General features: G+C 43.8%; 1 protein-coding gene and 1 long non-coding RNA gene across 4 annotated transcripts; one reads left to right on the top strand and one right to left on the bottom strand.

Annotated features, from left to right (window-relative positions):
• Positions 1-23,564, top strand: Cdc16 (cell division cycle 16). 3 transcript variants are annotated; one of them, NM_001024744.1, is made up of 18 exons: positions 33-198; positions 1,357-1,411; positions 1,500-1,597; positions 2,784-2,822; positions 3,276-3,416; positions 4,699-4,858; positions 5,895-5,986; positions 6,555-6,688; positions 8,011-8,090; positions 8,915-8,964; positions 9,932-10,005; positions 10,755-10,880; positions 13,871-14,023; positions 15,602-15,665; positions 17,976-18,037; positions 19,498-19,633; positions 21,053-21,143; positions 23,015-23,521. In NM_001024744.1, the coding sequence occupies exons 1-18, from the start codon at positions 151-153 to the stop codon at positions 23,272-23,274; spliced, it is 1,863 nt and encodes a 620-aa protein (NP_001019915.1). In that variant the 5' UTR covers positions 33-150; the 3' UTR covers positions 23,275-23,521. The 3 variants fall into 3 exon arrangements, with proteins under 3 accessions (XP_038950338.1, XP_063131324.1, NP_001019915.1); XM_039094410.2 differs by lacking the exon at positions 1,357-1,411 and having other exon boundaries at positions 1-198; positions 23,015-23,564; XM_063275254.1 differs by lacking the exons at positions 15,602-15,665; positions 19,498-19,633; positions 21,053-21,143; positions 23,015-23,521 and having other exon boundaries at positions 8-198.
• On the bottom strand, positions 21,143-23,016 carry LOC120097557 (uncharacterized). Its single transcript, XR_005495085.2, has 2 exons — positions 22,493-23,016; positions 21,143-21,240 (listed from the first exon to the last, which is right to left on the bottom strand). It is a non-coding gene; the product is annotated as an uncharacterized LOC120097557 (long non-coding RNA).
• Positions 23,565-25,295: the final 1,731 nt, after the last annotated feature.

Raw genomic sequence — 25,295 nt, 5'->3', positions numbered from 1 at the left:
GGACTTCCGGGGTAGGGCCTATCAGAGCGGAAGTGCCGTGTGGCGCGCGGGGTCTGATCCGGGTGGTGGTCGGCGGGCTTGGGTCCATCGACACCCGGGGGCGCGCGGAGGCTCGAGGGGGTGTCGGGTGCCTGACCTGGCCTCGCGGCCATGAACCTGGAGCCGCTGCGCAAACGCGTCCGGCAGTACCTGGACCAGGTGCGCGGCGGGTGGCCGGACGCTGGGCTTCGGGGCGGTGGGGCCTGGCGGGGAGCGCGCAGCTGATCGCTCAGATCCTGCTTGAACTGTGGAAGCGGGGTTGGGGTTAGGAGGGTTGCATTGTGGCCTTGGAATCTGGCTGGGCCGTGGGATGTTTGAGAGGATTTAGTTGGGGATCTTATTTGACAGAATACTTGTGAATACAGACAAGCGCTCTCCAATTAGGACTTGAAACAATACCTAATGCTCTATGTTCAGCCTCCACACTTCCCTCGAGTGGACAGCAGGGAGTGTTTAAGGGAAGGTGTGTCTCTGGGGGGGGGGGTCCACGTCATTGTGATGTCATTTGGCCTTTGCTAAAATGCTTGCTCTCCCGATAAATGGGAAACGGAATAGATGCTAAGTGATTGACCCAAATGTTTGCAGCACGTTGCTGGAAGGCAGAGTGTTAACAGGCAGTCGGTTTTGTGATTATTTTCTTTGGCACTGAAATGTAGAGGACAATGTGGGCCTCTTCTCCACTCTGGGGGCATCTGTTCTGAGCAGATTCTTGGGTCCTTAAGGCTTTCTCCTGGCCACCCATTCGGCAAGCCTGTTCTGAATGTATCCTGGGGAACTGAGGCCGAGGCAGTAAGAGCCGGGAATCAGCACCACCAGGACAAATTCATGAGTGTCTGTCTGCTGTCAGATTGTTTTGGTAGAGTTGACTATAGGGGGCGACTTTGCCCATGATCGGTGACTGTTAATATGTTGTGGTTTTAATTTGAAATATTTGGATCTAGTGCTCTACTAAATTCTACTTTGGACTTCATTTGAACTCGTGGACAGTGTTATTACATAAATGTCAGGACCAGAAGTTCTAGATGACTGCACTGTCATCTCTTATCTACTGTTTTAGATACTAGCTGATACCTTTTTGGTAGTGTGTGAGTTAAACTGCTATCTTGAATTGTATCTATGAAGTTCTTACAGTTATGAACTAAAACTCCCGAACTAGTTGAGTTGTAAAATACAGATGATTGGTGAGCCCCATGCAACATCTAAGGAGGTATTGTAGTGAGCTGTTGATTTGGTGTATGGGTTTATATTATATTAGTAGACATGTGTCAGAACTGTGGGGGCAACGGTAGTCACCCTGTGTTTACTTTTTATATGCAGCAACAGTATCAAAGTGCTCTGTTTTGGGCAGACAAGGTAGCTTCACTCTCTCATGGTGAGTGATACGCAATTTATTTCCCCTAATTAATCTTTAGAAATCTCCCCCATGAGCCTCTGACCACTTGTGTAATTTTGCCCCTCAGAGGAACCCCAGGATGTTTATTGGTTGGCTCAGTGTCTTTACCTCACAGCACAGTACCACAGAGCAGCCCATGCACTCCGGTCACGCAAGCTGGACAAAGTAAGTACTGTGTGAACTTCGGTTCTCCCGCAGTCCAAAATGGCATTAGGTTCTTACTAAGTTAACATTTTAAAGAAATTTTAAAATTTCAAATTTTTTATTTTTATGTGAAAAAAATGGTTTATTGGTTGGTTTGGGTTTTTTTTGGGGGGGGAGGTGTGGAGAAGGTTTCTCTATGTAACAGGCCTGGTTGTCCTCGAATTCACTTTGTAGATCAGTCTGGCTCAAACTCACATATATACATACCCCTACCTCTACCTCATGCTGGGATCAAAGGTGTGGCCCACCACACCTGGCTAAGAGATTTTTTTTTTAAATGTGTTTGTGTGTGTGCTGCATGAGTGTGGGTGTCTCCAGAAACCAGAAGACCACATTGCGTTCCTGGGAACTGAAGTTCCAGGCACTGTGAGCTGCCCCATGTGGGAGTAAACGTGTGTCCTTTAGAAGAGCAGCAGGCACTCTTAACTGCTGGGCCATCTCTTCAGCCCAAGAGAAAAGCGCTCACGCCAAATCCCAGTCTTTTATTTCCCCTCTCTTGCCCGCCTGTCTAATGTCTAGGTTCTCATTGTTGTGTTTCTGCTTTGCTATGGTTTAAAAGTTTGCTTTTTAATATTATGCTGGTTTATACAGCATGTGCATCTCTCTCCCTCCCTCTCCCTCTCTCTCCTCTGTGTGTGTGTGTGTGTGTGTGTGTGTGTGTGTGTGTGTGTGTGTGTGTGTGGTGTGGTGTGTATGTATCACCTGAACCATCTGAGGGAGTGTGTCCTCTCCCATCATGTGGGTCTCTGGGGACCAGACTCTGGCCCTCAGTACCTTTCGCTCCTAAGCTGGCTTTCAGTCCAGTTTACTTGTTTTGAGATCAGGTCTCATTGTTTTTCTTAGTCTGGTTTCCAATTCTTGGGATCAGGGCAACTCTCCTGTCTCAGCCTCCTGTGTGCTGGGATTACAGGCACATAACTTCCCCTAAGCCCTCAGTGCCTTTAACATGTTTTTGATGGATACGGGCGAAAAAGACTTGGGCTTTTTAAAAAAAAAAAAAAACTATAAAGGAGAAATTCTTCAACTCTCCAGTTCACATTTAAGATTCCTTTTGAAGTACAGGTGTGTATTATGTTTCACATTCCACATATATACATATATGTTATACATGTAAAGTGTTTGACTTTTTCATTTATTTCTTTTCTAGCTGTATGAAGCTTGCCGATACCTTGCAGCTAGATGCCACGTAAGTGAGCTTAGTTTCTGCTTTATTTGGTGAACATGTGACTGTGGACAGTATGCATCCTTCATGATGGGTGGCAGTTGTTCCAGAAGCTGAAACATGGTGGCTTAGCATAGCATCTCATGAAGTATGTCCTTTTTAGTATTATTTTCTAAGATGCTGACTCTTAGTTTGTACGTTAGGCATTTAAATAATGGGTATAGTATTTACCGCCATTTAAAAATCTAGAAGGCTGGACTGGAGAGATGGCTCAGCAGTTAAGAGCACTGACTGCCCTTAACTAGAGGTCCTGAGTTCTATCCCCAGCAACCGCATGATGGCTCACAACCGTCTGTAATGGGATCCCACTTCTGGTGTGTCTCAAGACAGCTACAGTGTACTCATATATATAAATAGATCTTTTTTTAAAAAGTCTAGAAGACACTGGGGTGAACGACACTTGTGTTTTCTTCACAGTATGCTGCGAAAGAGTACCAGCAGGCTCTAGACATCCTTGATATGGAGGAACCAATTAACAGAAGGCTCTTTGAGAAGTACCTGAAGGATGACAGTGGCTCCAAAGACCCTTCCAGTGACTGGGAGATGTCACAGTCCTCCGTGAGTGATGCAGTTAGCATGTTTCAGTTACAGCAGTAGGAAATGCCTGTCTTGCATGGCAAAAAATAAACCCTTACACGTGTGCATGAAACATTCCAGTTACCTGCTTATCGAAAGTAACCAAAGTCTGCCAGACATTTCTGACTGAGCGTCAGTTTGAAGCTGTAATGCTGTGGATGTCCTCCAGGCTGAGCCAGGACGTCACAGGTACCTGGAGCTGCACACAGTGGTACCTGGAGCTGCACACAGTGGGTGGACACATCTTTCTCTCCTCTCTGTGGTTTGGACATATGAAGAGGAATCTTAATTAGCTTCATTTGTTTACAGAAAGGAATTTTTTATTTACTTGACTGCACATAATATTATTAGCTGTGTTGGAGTTTGTATTATTGAAAGAGACTTACATTAACAGTTACATGCTCTGGTTATTAACTTGGCTTCTTACTCTTAGTGGTTAACTGAGGTACAGCTCACACCATACAGATACAGCTCACCCATTTAGAGTGCACAGCCCAGTGGTGTTTACTGTGGTAGAGCTGTGCCAGCCTTGCCTGTCTCCTTTATAACACAGTTACAAAGGAGCTAGGGCCTGTTTCCTCTCCTGTTCATTCTGAAAAGTACAGGGATGGGACGCATCTGGGTCTCTCTCCCCTCTCTTCTCTTTATTAATTATGTGCATAGACGTGCATTGATTCTCTACTGGGAATGCATATATTTACTGTCGTGGATTGGTTTTGGACCTCTTACATTCATTTACCTGCTATGGATGCATGGCAGACTAGTAATGTACTGTTTGTTTTGTGAGGCCATGTTTAAAACACTGCAGAGAAAGCTATCTGAGTCTGAGGTTCTCTTTCACAGTCCATTGTATTTTAAGTTTTTTGTTTTGTTTTGTTTTTTCTTTTTTTCGGAGCTGGGGACCGTATTTTAAATTTTGATTTATGATTTTTGCCACCGGGTTTTTAGTTGCCCATCTGTGTAGGTAGCAGGATGGCCAGCACCCCAGAGGTACCCACATCTCCAGGCCTTACAGAGTTCCATAATTAAGATGTATTTTCCCTTTTTCACAAGTGAGGAGAGGAAACAGAAGCCAAGACAGATTAAATCATCACACAGAAAAACATAACTGTCAAGGCTAGAGCTCAAACTCAGATCTCTGGGCTCTCCCGGCAGTGAGGTGACTTTGTAGACATAGTAAAGACTTCTCAGTGTCCTAACAGTATGTATCTCTAAATCAAAAATTAATTGTACTCAGCACATAACGAATTGTGTTTTCCAACAGATAAAGAGCTCGATTTGTCTTCTGAGGGGGAAAATCTACGATGCATTAGATAATCGCACCCTGGCTACCTACAGTTACAAAGAGGCTTTGAAGCTCGACGTCTACTGCTTTGAAGCATTTGATCTTCTGACGTCACACCACATGTTGACAGCACAGGAAGGTTTGGGAACACCTGTGTTTGCCCATCTCTGTGTGTGTGTGTGTGTGTGTGTGTGTGTGTGTGTGTGTGTGTGTGTCTGTGTGTCTGTGTGTCTGTGTGTGTCTGTGTATGTCTGTGTGTCTGTGTGTGTCTGTCTGTTTGTGTATGTTTGTGTCTGTGTGTGTGTGTGTCCGTGTGTCTGTCTGTGTATGTTTATGTCCATGTGTGTGTCTGTCTGTGTATGTTTGTGTCCGTGTGTGTCTGTATCTGTGTGTGTGTGTGTGTCTGTTTATGGTTGTTGTGTGTGTTATTGGCTTGTCTTCTTTTCTGAAATCTGTATAATTAAGAGCAGGGTACACAGTAGGCTTAAATAGACCTAGCTTTCTTAATGTCTTCATGTATGAAACACATCACAAAATAGTGTGATGCGCTGTTGAGGGCCAGAATGCCGTGAAATCGTTCATGAGAAGTGAATTAAGGGGGAGTTGTAAACCATGTTTCAAGGATTTCCATCATAGCCACACTCTAATCCCTTTGTTTCCAAGTCCCAACTTCAGAGCAGCTAAATCAGCAACTTCTAGAGGTTGGACTCTGACAGCGCGTGGGACTCTAACCCTAGAGACTAAGAGCCACTGACAGCTCTGTCACATGGGTCATGAAGAGAGCAGACATCACAGGGTTGGTGTGGGAATGGGATTCATACATGGACATAACCAAAATACTGGTTCTTAAACCACTGGGCTCTAAAACAGGGACAGGGATGAATAGGAAGCTGGCTGCTGGCATCTAGTAGAGGCTGCGGATCCTGGTGAGTGGGATGCCTTTCAGTGAATCAGTGGGCCACACTGTCAGTGTAGTCATCATCAAGGCCTGGGGTTTGTCTGGCCGATGATGAGAACCATTTGGAGGCCTCCTGGCCCACCTCTCCAGTAGGAACCACACTTAAGGATTTCATTTTCTCCAGAGTTGATTTACATCGAGAACTATAGAAGAGTATTTTCAATTGCTGTTTTCTCATGAATATTTGAAGATGTTATTTTTTTCTTACTGTTTTAAGAAAAAGAACTTCTAGACTCACTGCCTCTTAGCAAGCTCTGTGCCGAAGAACAAGAATTGCTACGATTTGTATTTGAGAACAAATTAAAGAAGGTGAGGAAAACCTGAGCTAACATTTCCCTTATATAAAAATCTTACATCTTTCCTTAACATTTGCGATTTTCCCCTCATTAGTTACTTTTGTATGTGTGAATGCTGTGTGTGTGTGTGTGCGTGCGTGCGTGCGTGCGTGCGTGTGTCCAGCATCTCCCTGTCGGCTCCTTAGTGCCGGGATTAGAGGCCTGTGGCCATGGGCAGCTTTCACATGGGTGCTGGGGCCTGGAATGGAGGACAGCATGTTTGCACAGCACTTGCATTGTATCCAGCTCTAATTAAAAAAATAAAAGGCTGTTTATTAACAGTAGCATGTGCCGTAATAGATTATGTAAATATATGAAAACACTTCCTAAGTTCTGCCTTCTAAACTTGTGACATCCTTGCTGTGGAAGTCTGTGGTGAAATTGAAGAGGAAAACATACTGATGAGAGTGAGTAGGGCCCGAAGTTAATGGTGTTTTCAGGGGCTCATGAGCACTCGTGTGATGTCCTCACCTCTAAGGTACAACATGTAGTGCTTCTTGCTTTGGCTTTGCTGATTTTGTGTATATGTTTTTCTGTTTCAGTATAATAAGCCCAGTGAGACTGTCATTCCCCAGTCAGTGGACGGCTTGCAAGAGAATCTGGATGTGGTAGTGTCTTTGGCTGAGAGACACTATTATAACTGTGATTTTAAGATGTGCTACAAGCTTACGTCTGCGTAAGTATACTCTGTTGTGTCAGATGTGAGCTTCAGTCTGTACTGTCTAATTCAGACACGTTCTCTGCAGTCTTCTGTGAACTGTGGTAATGGAAGTTACCTGAGCATTTGAAGAGTGTTGAACAGGTGGCTGTGTTAAAAGAGCAGGCTCCAGGCACCAAGTTAGTGATCTGTGTACGCTCAGTGCAGTTACTTGGGAAGAAGACACATGTCTGCCTCCATCCACTGAGGTGGGACTGACGGTGTCCCTGGGCTAGTTATACGGAAACCGACACACAAGATAGAAGCAAACCCTGTCTCCAACCACCGAGAACCTGTTAGCCTCTAAGCCACACCACAGTCCAAGCCTCAACCCCCTGAAGGTCCCTCTTTCCAAAGTGTGACTCAAAGTTGCCACGCGCAAACCCAAGAGGTGATAGTTTGAAAATACCAGTGGTCCTGGTTTTGTAGAGCTCCTCCTTTAGCACTGCTAGATCTAACACAGTCCTGCACCCCGGGTGCCCGTCTTGATGTTCCCCAGCTAAACCATCTCTGATCCCAGCCTCCAAACGCACGTCTTCAGACACCGCAGCCGAGTTACACGCTGTAGATTTCTGTGCAGCATGGGGGTGTGGGAGGTCGTGGGTTTTTGGTTTTTAAAACAGGGTTTGTTTTCCTTGACTGTTCCTTGCTCTGTAGACCAGGCTGGCCTCAAACTCAGGGATCCACTTGTCTCTGCCTCCTGAGTGCTGGGATTAAGGTGTGCACCAGCACTCCTCACACCTGGCTTTTGTTCTCATTTTCTGTAGTTGTTGTTTGGGGGTTTAATTTTTGAAATAAAAAAAATTTTAGTAAACATATATATATATATATTTAAAAGTTTATACTTTCTATCCTTTGACTAGTTAAATTCTAAAGTAGCTAGTTAATTTTAAAGTAAAAGAAAATGCTAAAGCTAATTTTTATTCTTTCCAACTAAACCAGTTTTCTATTTATGCTTATTTTATTTTTGTGATACTGGAGATTGGACCAAGTGTTTACCCCTGAGCTACATCCCAAAACCTTGTTATTTTGAGACAGAGTCTTACTAAGTTGCCCAGGCTGACTTTGAACTTGTGATCCTTCTGCCTCAACCTTTTAAGTAGCTAGTAATGTAAGTGTGCACTGTGAGGCCTGGCTTGCCTTTCCTTTATAAGCTCACATTGCTTTAACTGAAGTAACGAGTTACAGTTACATCATCATGTGCCTGATGTGCAGAAACTGAGCATGGAGGGGTGGGCAGGTGTGTGTGTGTGATGAGGACTGCTGTCACACCGCCTTCCACATGGTTCTTTAACTTTCAGAGTGATGGAAAAGGACCCTTTCCATGCAAACTGTTTACCTGTGCACATAGGAACTCTTGTGGAGTTGAATAAAGCAAATGGTGAGTGTTTCTATCCCCAGTCCTGTAATCTTTCCAGCTGAGGATGACCTCAAACTCCTGACCCTTCTATCTCAACCTCCCAAATGCTGGGAGTGAAAGCATATGCCACCAGGCCACTCTTTAATTGTTTTTACTTTTTAAAAGAGCATTCTGAACTATTGAAATGTTGTATTACAAATCCTGGCTGCTTAGATACAACATGGCAGACCCACAGCAGGAGTGCTACCATCATCAGATGACTGCTGGTCTGTTTCCTGGCAGAGCAAAGAATTCCCATCTCCCTGCTTCTCTTTCCTCTTCACAGATGTAACCTGTGGCTCAGAGTATGTTAGTATCATACTTCATTAGTATCAATTTTGACTGTTTTTCCTTCCTGTTTTTTTTAAGTATGAAATTATAGGCAAACAGTTAAATTGACATTTAGAAATTGGAAGGGGAAAAAAAAAGAACAAAAAAAAAAAAAAGAAAGAAATTGGAAGGGAGTAGATATTCCCCATGTTTTAACATTTGAGAAACATTAATTTGTTGGGCAGTGTATTTGTCCTTAAGTCTTTTAAGTGAGTTTAGTCAAGAGGCGTGAGGTGCATGAGTCTCTCAGATGGGTGTTCTCGAGGGATCTCTGCTTCACCTAAAGTGCTCGTTGGGGACGCGTGCTTATGTGGCCCACCCTGTGCCCTTAGCCACTTGGACAGTTCTCGCCAGTGTTGAGTGCTGCTGTGGGGGCTGAGGAAAGGCATATGCCAGGTGGGGAGAAGGGATGGAAGGTCAGATCTGAAACTTAAATTATTCATACCAAATAAATTTTTCCCTTTTTCCTAAAACAGAACTTTTCTATCTTTCTCACAAATTGGTGGATTTATATCCGAGTAATCCTGTAAGTAATACAATTTCTCTTCTCCTTTTTGTTATTTGAACTTTAAGAAAATATTTTGCTAGCATGTAGACAATAGATTATATTTAAGTTCAAGCAAATAATGTGTGTGTGTGTCTGTCTGTCTGTGTGTTACTTAATGTATGAATACTCTGTCTGCTGCATATACACCTGCAGGCCAGAAGAGGGCGTTAGATCCCTTTATAGATGGTTGGGAGCGTCATGTGGATGTTGGGAATTGAACTCAGGACCTCTGGAAGAGCAGTCATATTCTTAACCCTTGAGCCATCTCAACAGCTCCACAAATACTGTTTTATGTTAAAGCAGTGAGTCAGAATTTTCTAGTTCTAGATAATAGCAAGCAACTTTATTATCTATTCCATGAAATCATTTTTTCCTACATTAAAGCAATGACTTTAACCTTTTCTCTCTGGTTATAAAAGTATACGTACTCCTTTACTACTGTACAGAAAGAAGCACAACATCCCAGTTAGTCATTCCCAAGGGCATAGTTGTTGCATGGCTTTTGTATGCATGTGTAAGTCACTGGGTGAGCTCATGCTTAGAAGCTAAGGGTGGGAAGTAGGGTCAGGAGCTGCGTGCGTCCTTAAGACGAAAGCCAGTGAGCAAGGGCTGAGTCCCACATGGGAACAAACGTGTCCAGCTAAGCTGAGACCAGTGCAGGGAATCCAGCCCCTAAAACTCAGCCCAGCTAGGAAGAAAGGTGAGCCAGGGGCAAGCCAGAGCCCAGGCAGGCATGCAGCTTAGAAGCCTTGTCCTCAGTGGGAGCCGCCTTGGCAAAGGACAGTATCTGTTTCCGTTCAGGACCTCAGTAACGAGTGTGGCCTCAGAGAATCCCTAATTCAGACTAAGGTATAGGAGTTGAGAAATCCAAGCCACCCTGTCTGACCTACCTTGTCAGACTGCAGTTCAAGGCTGCGTCTGGCTGTAGTAACGTTGGACTTTGCAGGTGTCGTGGTTCGCGGTGGGCTGCTACTACCTCATGGTTGGCCATAAAAACGAGCACGCCAGGAGATACCTCAGGTACGGTTTGCTTTCTTTGCCTCTCCATGAGCACCATGAGAAGCGCTGCGCATAAGCTGTGGCGCAGTGAGTGCTCTGATGACGTGGATGGCGACTCCCGTAAGCATGCTCTGCTCACCCGCACTGCTTGTGTGCACTGTCCTGAGGGTGCTGTGAGTGGAGAGAAAGCAGTGGTGCAGGCTGTGTACTCCAAGACCTGTGCTTGCGTTGTTTTATTTGTACATGAGCATAGGGAGCAATACTGTAGATGGAAAGGGCTGCTTCCCTTTACACTGTCAGCCGTCAGCTTTTGCTGATAGAAAGCACATTAAACTCTGAAGGAGATTAGCGTAACCCTGTGTGACCATTGAGTAAGTAGGTTCCTGTAAGGATCTGCTGGTTTTCTTCTTAGGAAATGTGCGCCCAGGGTGCACAATGTGGTACCTGGGCAAACAGGCTCACATCCTGTGGCCTTTTAAGCCACCAGTTAACCTTGGGTCACAGAGGGGGCTGCTATGTAAATAGTATTTGTAAGTTGCATACAGAATGCTAATGGGTTCAGCTATATTACTGTATGTAGGACTGTATGCATAGGACTGGCTCTAGTGTCCTAAAGTGTTTGCATGCCTTTCATGGAGCAGCAGTAACAACAGCTGCACTTTGTCCACGCTTTATTCCGTTGGTCTTATTAACGCTTTCCATGCCATGCACTTACACAAACCTGGAAGCTGAAGGATGAGTGCATTCCTTGAATACTGTTTTTGTTTCAGCAAAGCTACCACACTGGAGAAGACCTATGGGCCCGCCTGGATAGCCTACGGGCACTCCTTCGCTGTGGAGAGCGAGCATGACCAAGCCATGGCTGCTTATTTCACAGCCGCACAGCTCATGAAGGGGTAGGTACTCCGCTCGACTAAATGCCAGCCAGAAAGGGCTTCTCCTGCTAGTGGAGGGCATGTCTCTTAGGAATATTGTTATCATTTGGGCCTGAGTTAGACAAAACTGTCACATGTCTGTTAGGTAACAGTCTGTATTTACAAAATAACTGGCAATGGGGGGAAGGGATTTGATGTGTTTTCTTGCAGTCAGTATGAGAAAGAAGGAAATGAGACCCAGGGGGGACTTGAACACAGAAGCCTGTGTCTCCCGCGCTTGTGGAGATGGAAGTGTTCATAGTGAATCCCACCCTCCACTGTTGCAGCTGTACCTGCTGCTGTTTGAGCTGTGTCACTGCTGTGCGTACACTCTGCTGCTAACTGCTTCTCCCTCTGGTTTGCTAACAAGTCTGCTTTGTGCTCGTCTCTGCTAGTTTTTGATGTGGTGTAATTACTGCGTCTCCGTGATGCCCTGAGTTGCTCATCACGTCTCTGCCCCACCTGTCTCTGCTAACAGCCCTGTCTCACAGTCTGTCTTGCCTGGTCATGTGGTCACACCAGCTCTCTTTTGTTACTTTGCTGTCCTTTCAGGTTCACCCTGTGTGACCTGTCAGTTAGCAGTTAGGAGCTCTGTCCCTTGCAGTCTGAATAGAAGTATAAGCAACTTACAGTTAAGTCATTTTTAAAACTGTCTCTTTACTGTAGTGTGTATTCAGTTCCGTGTGACACGGCGAGATAGACTCACTTCAGCCATCAGTTCATTCTCTACCCGTCATGTCTGGGTTCCGCTCTCCGTGACTGCTTTCTTTTATAAATAGTTCACAGGTTGGACTTTACTTCTTTTTTTGGTTCTTTTTTTCGGAGCTGGGGACCGAACCCAGGGCCTTGCGCTTCCTAAGTAAGCGCTCTACCACTGAGCTAAATCCCCAGCCCCGGACTTTACTTCTTTTGAGTGTTAGTGTTTGTAGTGACTTTCTTAGTGATCATCTGTGGATAAGTGACATCTTAAAGCAGTGTAGTTTCAAACACTTCACTTAGCTCTGTCCCTACACGCCTCCTTTGTGTTACTGTCAAACACCTTTACCTCACAGTGAATCCATTACCATGGTTCCTACTGGGTTTTTCTCTGTTGTCTTTTAATCATGTAGAGGAGTTGCAAACACAGTGACAGTTCACTGCCTTCTGGTCACCACTGCAGTCACCACTTACGTGGACTGACTCACTTATTTTCCATGTAGATAAGTTCCTGTCCATGTCCTTACAGTTCACGTGTAGATAAGTTACCATCTGTGTCCTTACAGCTCACATGTGGATAAGTTACCATCTGTGTCCTTACAGCTCACCTGTGGATAAGTTACCATCTGTGTCCTTACAGTTCACATGTGGATAAGTTACCATCTGTGTCCTTACAGTTCACCTGTGGATAAGTTACCATCTGTGTCCTTACAGCTCACCTGTGGATAAGTTACCATCTGTGTCCTTACAGTTCACATGTGGATAAGTTACCATCTGTGTCCTTACAGCTCACCTGTGGATAAGTTACCATCTGTGTCCTTACAGTTCACCTGTGGATAAGTTACCATCTGTGTCCTTACAGCTCACCTGTGGATAAGTTACCATCTGTGTCCTTACAGTTCACATGTGGATAAGTTACCATCTGTGTCCTTACAGCTCACCTGTGGATAAGTTACCATCTGTGTCCTTACAGCTCACATGTGGATAAGTTACCATCTGTGTCCTTACAGCTCACCTGTGGATAAGTTACCATCTGTGTCCTTACAGTTCACATGTGGATAAGTTACCATCTGTGTCCTTACAGCTCACATGTGGATAAATTACCATCTGTGTCCTTACAGCTCACCTGTGGATAAGTTACCATGTCCTTACAGTTCACATGTGGATAAGTTACCATCTGTGTCCTTACAGTTCACATGTGGATAAGTTACCATCTGTGTCCTTACAGTTCACCTGTGGATAAGTTACCATCTGTGTCCTTACAGTTCACCTGTGGATAAGTTACCATCTGTGTCCTTACAGTTCACATGTGGATAAGTTACCATCTGTGTCCTTACAGCTCACCTGTGGATAAGTTACCATCTGTGTCCTTACAGTTCACATGTGGATAAGTTACCATCTGTGTCCTTACAGCTCACCTGTGGATAAGTTACCATCTGTGTCCTTACAGTTCACATGTGGATAAGTTACCATCTGTGTCCTTACAGCTCACCTGTGGATAAGTTACCATGTCCTTACAGTTCACATGTGGATAAGTTACCATGTCCTTACAGTTCACGTGTGGATAAGTTACCATCTGTGTCCTTACAGTTCACCTGTGGATAACTTAACCGTCTGTGACCTACAGCTCACAGAAGAGACTTGCTTTAGTTTTGTCAATAGATCAGCTAGTGATGGATTCTCTCTCTTACACATTGCACTCCTGGCTGCTTGTACCTATTTGTTTGTAAGCCCTTTTATCATAGGTTTTTTATTCCATTTATTCTGCTTGTCTTTTCTAAAATCACTATTTGGTGCTTTCTTAAAATTTCTATTTTGGGGCCCTGGAGAGATGGCTCAGTTAAGAGCACTTAATTTCTCATGCAGCAAACTAGGTTCAGTTTCCAGTGGAGCTCACAGCTGCCTGCCACTCCAGCTTTGGGGAATCTGAGGTCTGCTTTTGGCCTTCACGGGCTCCTGCACACATAATACACACATTTAATTAATTAATTTTCTTCTTTAATTGCTGTTCTCTGATGGGATGTTGTTATACCTTTTACTAATTCTGTAAACTTAATGTTTTTTAGTTCTTGGACTATTAACCTAGCCTATTAAGGTACTGTCTTATAAGTCCAGGATCTCCTTCTGCTAGGACGGTTTCTGTTGACTGCTTTTTTCTCTGTTTGGACTGTGTTTAGAGTTAGAAAAAAGTAAACGATAGGATATAAAACTGACAGATTTCTGTTGTATTACAAAGTTTCGAGTGTTGAATATGTGAAACTTTCAAATCCTTTCAGGTGTCACTTGCCAATGCTGTATATTGGGTTAGAATATGGTTTGACCAATAACTCTAAACTGGCTGAGCGGTTCTTTGGCCAAGCTCTGAGCATTGCCCCGGAAGACCCGTTTGTCATCCATGAGGTTGGAGTGGTTGCCTTTCAGAATGGAGAGTAAGTACCAGAGGGCTTCGCCTGCTGTGGGCTCTTGGAATTGGGGCCTCAGCCCCTAAAACTTCATGGCCAGAGCTGCTCTTCATTGGATTCTGTTTTATAAAAATGAGTTCATTTTTTATTTTTAGATGTATTTTTTCATGAGGCAGGGGTGAATTTAAAAGTAGAAATTCTTATGGTGGAATCCCATAAAACATTAAACTGCTGTGCTTCTCCTTTAATATGGACTGCCACAAACTCCTAGACGACATCTTTGTCAATTAGATGTTAGATTCACACAGTTTCACATTTTGAAATGAAAAAGGTCCTGTGATTAATTATTGGCAGAACAAAAAAGTAAACTATTCAGTGTGATTGTCTTAATATTAAGGCTTTTCTATAGTCTTCAGTATCTAGAGCATAGGTAATTTGGAGGAGAAAACTGTACACTGCATTAGACTCAACCTAACGTAAGCACAGCATTGTGTTATAAACAGGTTATCAGGGCTGGAGGGATGGCTCAGCAGAGGAGAACGCTTGCTGCCTTTGCAGAGGAACAGGGTTGTTCCTAGCATCCTCGTGGGGGCTCAGAGCAATGACAACTCAAGTTTCAGGGGACCCCGTGCCCTCTTCTGACCCCTATTGGCACACACATACACTTAGGCAAAACACTTAGACACATAAAATAAACCTTTAAATTTTTTTCAGTTAGGTTATATAAGTATTATAAAGAGGGTTTGTAACCTCAAAAGAATTAAGACTCGTTATTTTATGTATGTGAGTGTTGTGCCTGCCTGCATGTATGGATGTATGGGCACAGGTCAGGGATACAGGATGGTTCTGAGCCATATAGTTCCTCCTCAAAATTTGCAGTCACTTTCTCTGTTGTTCTCTTGTTCCCTAAAACCAACACTCCAGTGATTTTAATCTTCACACATGTAGATGTGAAAAAAGCCCAAGTCCACTGAAGTCTGATGAACCAGTCCTGGCTAATCTCCTACCAAATCGTGCCCAGTTTTCTGTCTAATAGTCTTTTTAGTGCTGTGGTAACTTACTATCTAAAATAATCTCCAGATTTACTGCTGTCTCTTGGTGCCGTAAGTAGCCACCGTGTGCCTCCAGGGGAATGTGTGCAGGCGCTCACCACTCGCTGAGTGAGTGTGCTATTGGCTGCAGGTGTGGTGTCAGTGAGCTGACGGTGTATGCATAGAGAGGGTTAATCTTTGCTTAGTTGATGAAATACTGTGGCCGGACATTGACAGGCATCGAAATACCACTGTTCGTTAGCATTGACTGTCTCCTGAATCCTGAGCTGTGCAGTAAAACATCATAAGATCAGCTATTCGTCTGGCCCAAAGTCTTTTCTTTCTTTTTTAGTTTTTTAGTTGTTTTTGTTTTTTGAGTTATCATACAGAGTGATGAGTTTCTATGGCATTTTCATGTATACATTGTCATATACTGTTCTTATTCGCAGTATAATCGGAATCAATTATTGTCAGCCGTTCCATGATATTTTAGTACTACTAGAGATACTCAGATTTTTCTCAGTGTCTTGTCTTTGCAAATTGTGAATAACTGCTAACTCTTCCTCTATTTTAGATGGAAAACAGCAGAAAAGTGGTTTCTCGATGCTTTGGAAAAAATTAAAGCAATTGGGAATGAGGTATTGTGTGTGATATCTGCCCGTACACACATAGACACCACTGAGCTTATCTGTTGTCGGATGTGGGAAAGGCAGGCAGTCTTCCTCCTAGAGGAGAGTCAGCTAATGTCTGACGTCACAGATGACTAGACAGTGCTACGATTATCTATAGACTCAAGTGCTGCAGAGAACATGGGTTCAGTTCTGATAACAGCAGTCACTGGATGTGACATGGGCAGCAGTCAACACACAACGTGCTTTGGAAGCAATTTCTGACGGCCAGTCCAAGTATAGTTTCTTACTCAATGTTGCTTCTCTAGACCTTCAAAAAGCCTCGACTTTGGCTCAGAAAAAAGAAAAGAAAAAAGCAGTTTGGCAGCAGACCAAGCTCTATAGAACTAGGTGCCATTCAAGTTCAGACCTTTTTCTGTTCTCACTAAGCAGGCGAGTGATCAACCTTAATTTGCAAGGCTGGATATGCACTGGCGTCATACATGGTCATTTTAACATAACGTGCACCTAGGAGATGGCATGTGGCTGCTCTTTTCATTTCTCCTTTCTGTCTCTGATACTTGTCCAGTCTCACTCTGTCCTGCGTGTCACACCCTGGTTTTCCTTTGTACCTCATCCTCATGGCTTCCCTTCCTTTGTGTTTGGTTCTGTCTCTGACAGACACAATTTCGAAGTCTCCACCACGGACAGTCTGCCTGCCACACAGACAGCTCCGCTTGCTTTGGTCTTGATTGTTTATCGTTTGGACTTACAAGCCTTGCTGTGTTCCACATTGTGTCTGTAAAGCGGGTTTTATCAGCTGAGTCTTGGCTCGTTCTGAATTCTAGTGTTTTGTCAAAGTAGGGTTCCAGTCACCACCTTCTGTCACTGAAACAGTTAAATATCCTGCTGTTCACTGGCCCATCGGCAGCACCCGGAGCCGGTTAGAAACGCACCCGTAAGATCTGTTGAGTCAAAGCTGTACTTTTAGCAGCATTCTGAGTCGAGTCTCATGCATAGCAAAGTTTGAGAAACACATTCCTGAGTCACTCCTAAAAATATTTTTTCATTCATAGGCAGTTTTCAATCTTACAAAAACTTAAATATAAGAGCATACTACTATTGAAGAATAAAAATGCCAGTTAAAAGTTTTAGGAAAGGAAAATGCTGTTTTACTTTAGTAAGAAACTACAGCAGAAATCAAGCTAGCTAACGAGAAACACTCATGCCCAAGAAGGGTCTCTGTTTGCATGGGCTGGGCTCCTAAATCCAGTTCTCAACACCTTGGAAAAGATGACCCAAGTTCCTTTGATTATTTGCTTAGCATGTGTTTACTAAGTGCCAGCCAAGTAGGCGTCAGCAACGGTAAAACTGTAAAACCTTTCTGTGTTTCAGAGCCACTGGTAGGTAATTACAAGTAGGTGATCTGAGCAGTGGTCCAGTCTGACTGAGGCTATGGAAATACTCCATGCAAGGGTTGATCGCGTACATGTGACAGTGAGGAAGGGCCTGGGGCACACCATACACCCCATCCTTAGTATGCAGACATTAGCTAGACAGAAATAAGGGACAAGGCATTTCAGAGGCAGAAGAGGCATGTGCAAAAGCAGGAGCCATTCATGGAGTTTTGGATTTAACATTCAGAGGATATCAGGAAATGGAGCACGAATGTTAACTGGTTATTAAAAACCACGAAGTGGTGTTCGAGAGCTGGCAGATTATCCTGGGAGAGGGAACATAAACGTTTCAGGAAGACAGCGTGACTGTGCTCGTAGGGCTGGGGCCAGACTCCCAATATTGGGAAGCCAAGGTGTATGGCCTTGGAGCCGTGCCTGCCTGGTACACAACTGAACAGAGTCTAGAGAGTCTCAGAGAGGCCAGGACGTCCTGTGCCCAGTGAATGGTTGGTTTGGACATCTGGATGAGGTTAGAGAGCTAGAGTGACTAAGGCACGTGCACTGATGTAGTATACTCAACTGGAAGTGCTTGTGTCACTTCTAGATAGAATATTTAGAAGACAGCTAGCCGTAAAGATCCAGACCTTCAAACTGAACCATAGACAGCAAGTGCACAATTAAGTTTCTTTGGCATAGATGGACTCTGGGATGAAATTGTGCTAATTACAGTCCAGTATTAGGAAGGCTCATCTAGTAGAGGAGAAAATTGGATGAACCAGGAAATCCTGTCTCTGCTGCGTGTGTGTGCGCGTGCGTTCGTGCGTGTTGGACAGCAGGGTGGGGTGAGGGTCGGGTGGGATACCAGCAGATACAGGATGTGAAATGAGTCACTGCAAACAAGTCGGGCTGAACAGTGATGTGGGCTTGATGTTCTATGTTCTAGGTAACAGTTGACAAATGGGAACCTTTATTGAACAACCTGGGGCATGTCTGCAGAAAACTCAAGTGAGTCAAGTAGGACATTTTCAGTTGTGTTCTCTGTCACTGAAAGTTTGCTTATTTTGAATAGCCTTTCTGTGTTTTTATTTCGTGATAACTCCAGTCCCCATATTGGCTGCTCAATGCAGCAAGCATCAACATCCCCACTGAAAAGTATAACACCTCTGGCTTTTCCCTCCCTTATATTAAAAACTTTAATATTAATTTTAAAACACTTAAATAATAAGGTTTAATTAAAACCATATTCACGCACTGGCTTTGTTTCCCCAGAAGTTTCATGATATTATAAACAGGTGACAGTTACAAATGTGTTCTTTGCTGGCGATGTACTTCATTGGCAAGAGTGCTTGCTTAACGTGCAGGAAGCCCTTGGTTTGCTTCCCAGCAGTGTGTAACACCAGGCATGGTAGGTGGAGGTGGGCAGATCAGGTTCAAGGTCACCATGGCTACATTGTGAGTTGGAGGCTAGTCTCAAAAGTGTGCCCTGAAAAGGAGACCCCGTTTCAAAAGTGTATGTGTTCGGGGTCTGGGGGAGTGCCGTTTTGTTTAAAGCAAGTCTGGGAACAAGATGATGCAGAAGTTAGCAAGCGTGTTAGGTGTGGCAGCGCACATCTCCACACGGGTAGCCCCCAGGATGACTGCTACAAGTTCAAGGTCAGCCTGCACTATAGAGTAAAACTTGGTCTCAACAAACAAATGAAAATAGTTTTTAGAGGTATTACATCAATATCTGTATATAATACAAGATAGTTTTACAGCTTCAAAAGTAAGTGGAATACTTATATCAGCTGGGGGAGGGTGGTGGGCAGGAGAGATTTCTGCTGGAGAATTTCTTTGAGCCTTGACTATCTGTTAAAGTTTCTACATTTCCCAGACGTTAAGTGAATGTGAAACCTTTTCACAGATTTCTACAGAGCAAATATTTCAGGAACGTTAAGACACACTATTCTGAGTAATTTATAGATGTTAAGACAGAACTCTTTGGTTGGTTGCTTTCAACTGCCCTTGGTATAGAAAGGTTATATACCACAGGGAGAATGGTGTTATGAAGCTCAGTAGGGAAGTCTGGGACTTTCTGGCTGCTGTGGCAACTTTGTGCTCGAGTTCCTCATCCAGCTAAGGGACATGCCAGGAAAAAAATATATGTTCTCTTTTTACTTTTTGAGACAATCTTACTAAATAGCCCTGGCTGACCTAGAACTTGCTATGTAGCCCAGACTGGCCTCAAACTCAGGAGATCTGCCTGTTCCTTGCCTCTCAAGGCCTGGGATTAAAGGCCTGCAACAGCATTCTCCACAGAGAATATATCTGAAGACGGTGACAACCATAATTCCAGGAGTTAAAACACTTGCCCACCTCTGAGTAAGGACTGGATTCACAAAGACACTAGAATGTTCTTGAACAGCACTTTTATTCCATCCCACAGTTGTTGTCTCCCCTCTCTTCTTCCCCGTCTTTTCCAACAGGAAGTACGCCGAGGCTCTGGATTACCACAGGCAGGCACTGGTGCTGATCCCTCAGAATGCGTCCACATACTCTGCTATAGGCTACATCCACAGTCTGATGGGCAACTTCGAAAACGCTGTGGACTATTTCCATACAGTATGTCTGTTGCTTGTGTTTTAATCTGGTTAATAATGCACTCCTTAATTTGAAAAGATCTTTTCTAGGCCACTTTTTTACTGATTTAGGCATTTAAACTTCTTCAGTAACCCTGTGTTTACTCTTTTCTCTGCAAAGAAATTATGCATATTGTGTAGTAGTCACCAAATTAGAAGTAGCACGAGGCTGTCCTGCGTGTACATTGAGGTATCCGTCCCTTGGTCCCATCTGGATTTGTCCAGGCAAGAAGAGAGAAATTCCCACTTATCGTGGAAGCCTCTGGGGACTTCTATCCTCCTCCTGGAACTTGGAGTAGTAACCCATGTTCCTTCTGTCAGTGAAGGAAAACAATCCACGTATTTATCACACAGAGTCTTCTCTTAGTTCACATACTGTATTTCATGACAGCTAAGAGGTAGGAGGCTTGAGGCAGGTCTTCTGAAGGTCCATAAAGAAAAAGCATCGACAGAGCGTGCTGAGCTGTGCTTTAGTAACTAAGCTTGGTGACCACTAAAGAAAAAGAAAGGCAGCTCAACTTTACCATCATCTCCTTTCATGTTTTTGTACTTGTCTGTTCCTAGATTTCAAATTTTTTATTGGCATTGTTTATGCATTAAAAAGTGAAATATGAACGCATAAATGGCTCAGTTTCCAGCACAGGCAGGAGGTGGCAGCATGCATAGCTACTCCTGAGTCGGGGCTTTACAAGCTGCAGACACCTGTTTTACACATCTGATAAAACCCTCAGAGTGCTGATTTGTCAATAAAAGGCTTAGACAGCTGCCACGTAGATCCATAGATTACCTTCACATAGCCCTCACGTGGTCTCTTTCCCCGCCACTGAACACTAGCTACACCTTCATAGGCAGGGCATTCGTGTGACAGCTGTGCCTGGTCACAGCAGCAGCAGGATAATACCAGCTATACGACACCAGAAACACCAGAAATGTTAGAATTTGAGAACAGGTGAGCCTTGAAAGATAAATTCATTGGTGTAATATGTTCATAACTGATCTTTAAGGATTAATTAGCAATTTTTAGGCTCCATGAAGTCCTAAAGTTAGTTCCGTGGTTATAGGAATGCTGAGCTGGTCAGCTTGACCTCCGAATGTTTTCTGGTCTTCTAATCATCTTTGAAATGTTTGCATTTGAATGTTAATGTAAGTGACTGATCTGTAACTGTGTTCATGCACAAGGTTCACAGAACTCTAAGGACAGTTTTCTGATGTGCTGGGGACAGCCTTTAGGGACAAGAGTGGATGTGTGATAACCATCCTGACCCTCACCTGCTGTGAGCAGTCATCGGCTTATGCCCAAACTTGGAGCTAGCTACCCACTGCTCTCTTGGCTAACCTATCCAGGACTCCAGAGGCTGCTGTGTTAAGATGTTTACTAACAGTGCTTGGTCTTTTTTGGCAGGCTCTCGGTCTTAGGCGAGACGACACGTTTTCTGTTACAATGCTTGGTCATTGCATTGAAATGTACATTGGAGATTCCGAAGCTTATATCGGTGAGATTAAGTTGTTCTCCTGATGGCATGTTGTTAGCCTCTGTTTTGGTCGCTTGAAAGCTCATCCAGCATTCTGAATTCCAGAAACTCACTTAGTCTGTTGGAATAATGCAGTGTGAGTTAGTGTCTCGTTTCAGGTTCAGTGCTGGCCGTCCATAGAACATGTGTGCTGTATGGTAGAAGAGGGAATCATAGCGAGGTTTCTCTAAAGTGGATCATTGACTGTCCCCTTTATAACACAGAGCACAACATAATAATCTACACTTTAATAGAAGATTAAAATACCTTTCATTTACTTACGAGTGATTTATAATACTTTGAAGAGCTTGTATAGTGATAGGATCATTTTAAATACGATTGCTATTCTGAAGCACTGCTTTAAGAACAAGTACTGTGAGATCCGGAGAGTACATTGAGGTTAAATGTTAAGATCTGGACTTAGGAGTAGGTGGGGGAAAAAGACATTAAAGACTTGGACATAAATATAGAGGGGGAATGATAAATTGAGCTTTAATAAAATGAAGAACTTGGCCTGGAGAGATGGGTCAGTAGTACTGAATTCTTCTAGAGGTGGCTCACAACCATCTGTAATGGGACGCCCTCTTCTGGTGTGTCTGGAGACAGCGACAGTGTCCTCATATACATAAACAAAAAATCTTAAAAAAGGTAAAATAAAAAAATGAACTAAAAATACCACTGGAAGAAGAAAGGCCTGCCACTGAATGGAGGGTGTGAACCACAGCGTAGACACAGCCTGTCAGGAAATTCTTGTCTAGAATTTAAAACAAACAAAAAACCCTGCAAGAAGAGAATGCATAAAAGATGCTGAAGGGTAGTGCATGCCTGCTGTCCTCTCACTTGGATGGCTGAAGTGGGGGTCAGAAGATCCAGACCAGCTCAGGTATATACACAGTCTAGTGGGTGGTGTGTGTATGCGTCCTGTCCATGAAGAGGGCAAACACTGGAAGGATGGCCTATAGTTAGGGAAGGCATTGAAGGCATTCAGCAACATCTCTTACCTGGGAATGGAACTGACGTTTGACATAAGAGGCCCCCATGCCGTTAGTGCTTCTAAGCACTGAGCCATCTCCCCAGCCCCGACTAGTGGTGATGCTATGGGACTACTTATCCTTCTCTGTTTGGATTATGTTAGAGTTAGAAATGAGCAAAACCTGGAAAAGCACTAGTGTGTTGTCAGAGACACCAGTTAAATTTTGCTGGGTCACAGGTCTCATCAACAGTAATGAATGGTTGAGTTCTGCGGGTCACTTGTGAGCTCTGCCCTGGGGCTTTCTGGTCGGTTCTTGTGGCTGCGGTCAGATGTATGACTGACTCTATGATGGACTCACCAGATAGTGGAGGGCCTCAGCTGGTGTAGAATCTGTTTCCATCCAGGGCTGCTTCATAGTATAAGTGGGCCCAGAGATCTAAAGGACAAGGAATAATTTCTGCTGCCAAAGTGCCTAGCCTGAAAGCTTTTAGTTTGAAATGTTATGTCAGAAATTATTGACCCTAATCTATCTAATTAGATTGGCCCAAGTAAATACTAATGTTTTCATACTTTGACAAACCTTGAAAATATACTTCATTTCTATGAGCAGTGCATTAGTGACTGTTCCAACATCAATCAGCATGGTTTAAGATGTACTCTTGCCCAAGCTTTGGTGGCAGTTAGCTCAGAAGCCATGTAGGAACCATGACTGCATGCACTTTGAGAACTTCTCTAAGTGTCTCCTTTGAAAATGGTGGAAAGAAGAAAAAATGGATTCCCCTGTGACTGGTTTTATGTTTAAAGCACAGTTGACTGAAGTAGCAGGGCAGAACTAGTGATGATGGAATTTCCAGTCTCCTAATTCTGTGTTTCTTCTTAGGAGCAGACATTAAAGACAAACTAAAGTGCTATGACTTTGACGTGCATACAATGAAAACACTAAAAAACATCATTTCGCCTCCGTGGGATTTCAGGGACTTTGAAGTAGAAAAGCAGAACACAGAGGAAGCCGGGCTTGCACCTCTGGAAAACGCCACTAAAACCCCGGAGTCCAGACCTTCCTTGGAAGAGACTTTTGAAATTGAAATGAACGAAAGTGACATGATGCTAGAGACATCTATGTCAGACCACAGCACATAGCCACAGCACACAATTGACAGAGGTCCAGGGCCACCCTCGTGTGCCAGCATAGGTCAGTGCTCCCTCGCGGCCTTGCTACATCTTAAGAATTTCCCAGTTCCTGCTGTGACTCCTAACTACAGCTCTACATTAAAGACCAGCAGCCTGCGTTAAATGTGGGACAGCAGACCCTGGCCGCAGATGTTCTCTGATCTTCTGAGCCTACAGAGTAGTACATGTAGCAGAATAAAGGTCAATGTTCATTGTCTTTTTCATTGTGTCTTTTCCAATAAACTTATATTTGGGAATAACTTCAGAGAGATGTTTCTAAGCTAGTAGAGTGTGTCCATTACCGTTTTGTTGCTATGATACAAGTCTGTGACCAAGGCAACCTACTGAAGGACGAGTTCAGACTGACTGTGCTCCAGAAGCAATGCAGCAGGCAGATGTGGTAGCTGGAAAAAGAGCAAGGACAGTGACACATTCCTCCAGCAAGTTTATACCTCCAAAAGTGACAGCATCTGGGGACCAAGTGTTACAATGCCCGAGCCTATGGGGAACATTTACTGCCACAGAGCTTCTGTCTGCCCCTTACCTGGTGTGCCCCATTGTTAACATGCTGGTACCATGGGACATGAGTCCTGGCTAAAACACTGATTGGTATGTTCTTAACTCCAGCTTTTCCCAAAGTTCAGTCCCTATTCTAGAGGCAGAGGCAAGTGAATCTCTGAGTTTGGGGCCAGCCTGGGCTACATAATGAGTTCCAGGCTAGCCAAGATAATACAGTGAGACTATCTTTAAAATTAAAGAGGGCTGATGAAGTGGCTCAATAGATAAAGGCACTTGCTTCCAAGACTGGGTGAGTTCAGTCCCGGGGACTCTTGAAGAGAACTGCCTCCTCTAAGTCTGACTGTTCTGTCTAGTGAGATCCAGCTCTCTTAGCTGTTTACAAGAACTTTTTTTCTTACTGTTTTCAACTTCTTTGTAGCTATATAAAATACATCTCTGCTAGATAATAATGTCCTCGCCTTCTACCTTTCTAAAGCAAGATCTCTTGTTTAACTACGGTTTCTACACCAGGCTACTGGAGGGCCTGTTTCTATTTCCTGTCTTCCCATATGAACACTGGAAGAACAGACCATTTTGTTCCAGAATCGCCACAAGTGAGTTTTCACATTTGAGCTGTTCCAGTTCTTTAGTTCCACAGTTTCTGTTCCATTAATTAAAGGAAAGACAAACAGCCACAGGCACTGAAAAGCAATTCCTTCTATTGGTGTGTATCACTCCTCGTGACCAGTTCTTTGTGAATTCCATTAGCCCTTTGAATGTACTCGTGTCTTTCATTAGTGAATCCAGAGAGCTCTGGGGTGGGTACAGTACATGAACTGCTGGGAACTCAAGACTGGGTTGACTACCGATACATGCTCAATATGACTGATTGGCATCTCTGACTAGCAATTTTATGTCAGGTTTGTCCAGTCTTTTTCCCTTCTATGTTAGCCATATTTTCCCAGCCTTTTTCTATGCTTTGTTGAGAAACACATACATTGACTACCTATTTTAATAAATTTAATTTTTTTAAATTTATTTCTTGTATGTGAGTATACTGTCGCTGTCTTCAGACACACCAGAAGAGGGCATCAGATCCCATTACAAATGGTTGTGAACCACCATGTGGTTGCTGGGAATTGAACTCAGGACCTCTGGAAGAGCAGCCAGTGTTCTTAATCGCTGACCCATCTCTCTAGCCCAATAAATTTAATGTTTATTGAAAATACTTTTTCATATATTTTGAGCATGGTTTCCCTACAGCATTCCCAGCTTACTCATTTATACAACCCAGGACCACCTGTCCAGATGAAAGACCACTGGTGTGGGGAAGACCCCCACTCAAATCTCGAGACAACGCAATCCCCAAGAACTCATGAGAAACCAGTCTTGATGTAATAAACAAGAGGTGTATTTGAGGAACCAGAGCTCTGGGGACGACAAGTATCTCACACAGGAGACAGAGGAGTCGACCCCGAGCCCAATTAGGGGAA

Source organism: Rattus norvegicus, chromosome 16, assembly GCF_036323735.1.
Source record: "Rattus norvegicus strain BN/NHsdMcwi chromosome 16, GRCr8, whole genome shotgun sequence".
Classification (NCBI taxonomy): Eukaryota; Metazoa; Chordata; class Mammalia; order Rodentia; family Muridae; genus Rattus; species Rattus norvegicus.
This window is presented reverse-complemented; position numbering and strand designations above follow the sequence as displayed.

Bases quoted from the DNA above. Each gene is read 5' to 3' on its own strand.
- Cdc16 (NM_001024744.1), top strand. From the start codon at position 151: ATGAACCTGGAGCCGCTGCGCAAACGCGTCCGGCAGTACCTGGACCAG. The intron at 199-1,356 runs GTGCGCGGCGGG...TTTTATATGCAG, and splicing joins TCCGGCAGTACCTGGACCAG to CAACAGTATCAAAGTGCTCT. The intron at 4,859-5,894 runs GTTTGGGAACAC...TACTGTTTTAAG, and splicing joins CATGTTGACAGCACAGGAAG to AAAAAGAACTTCTAGACTCA.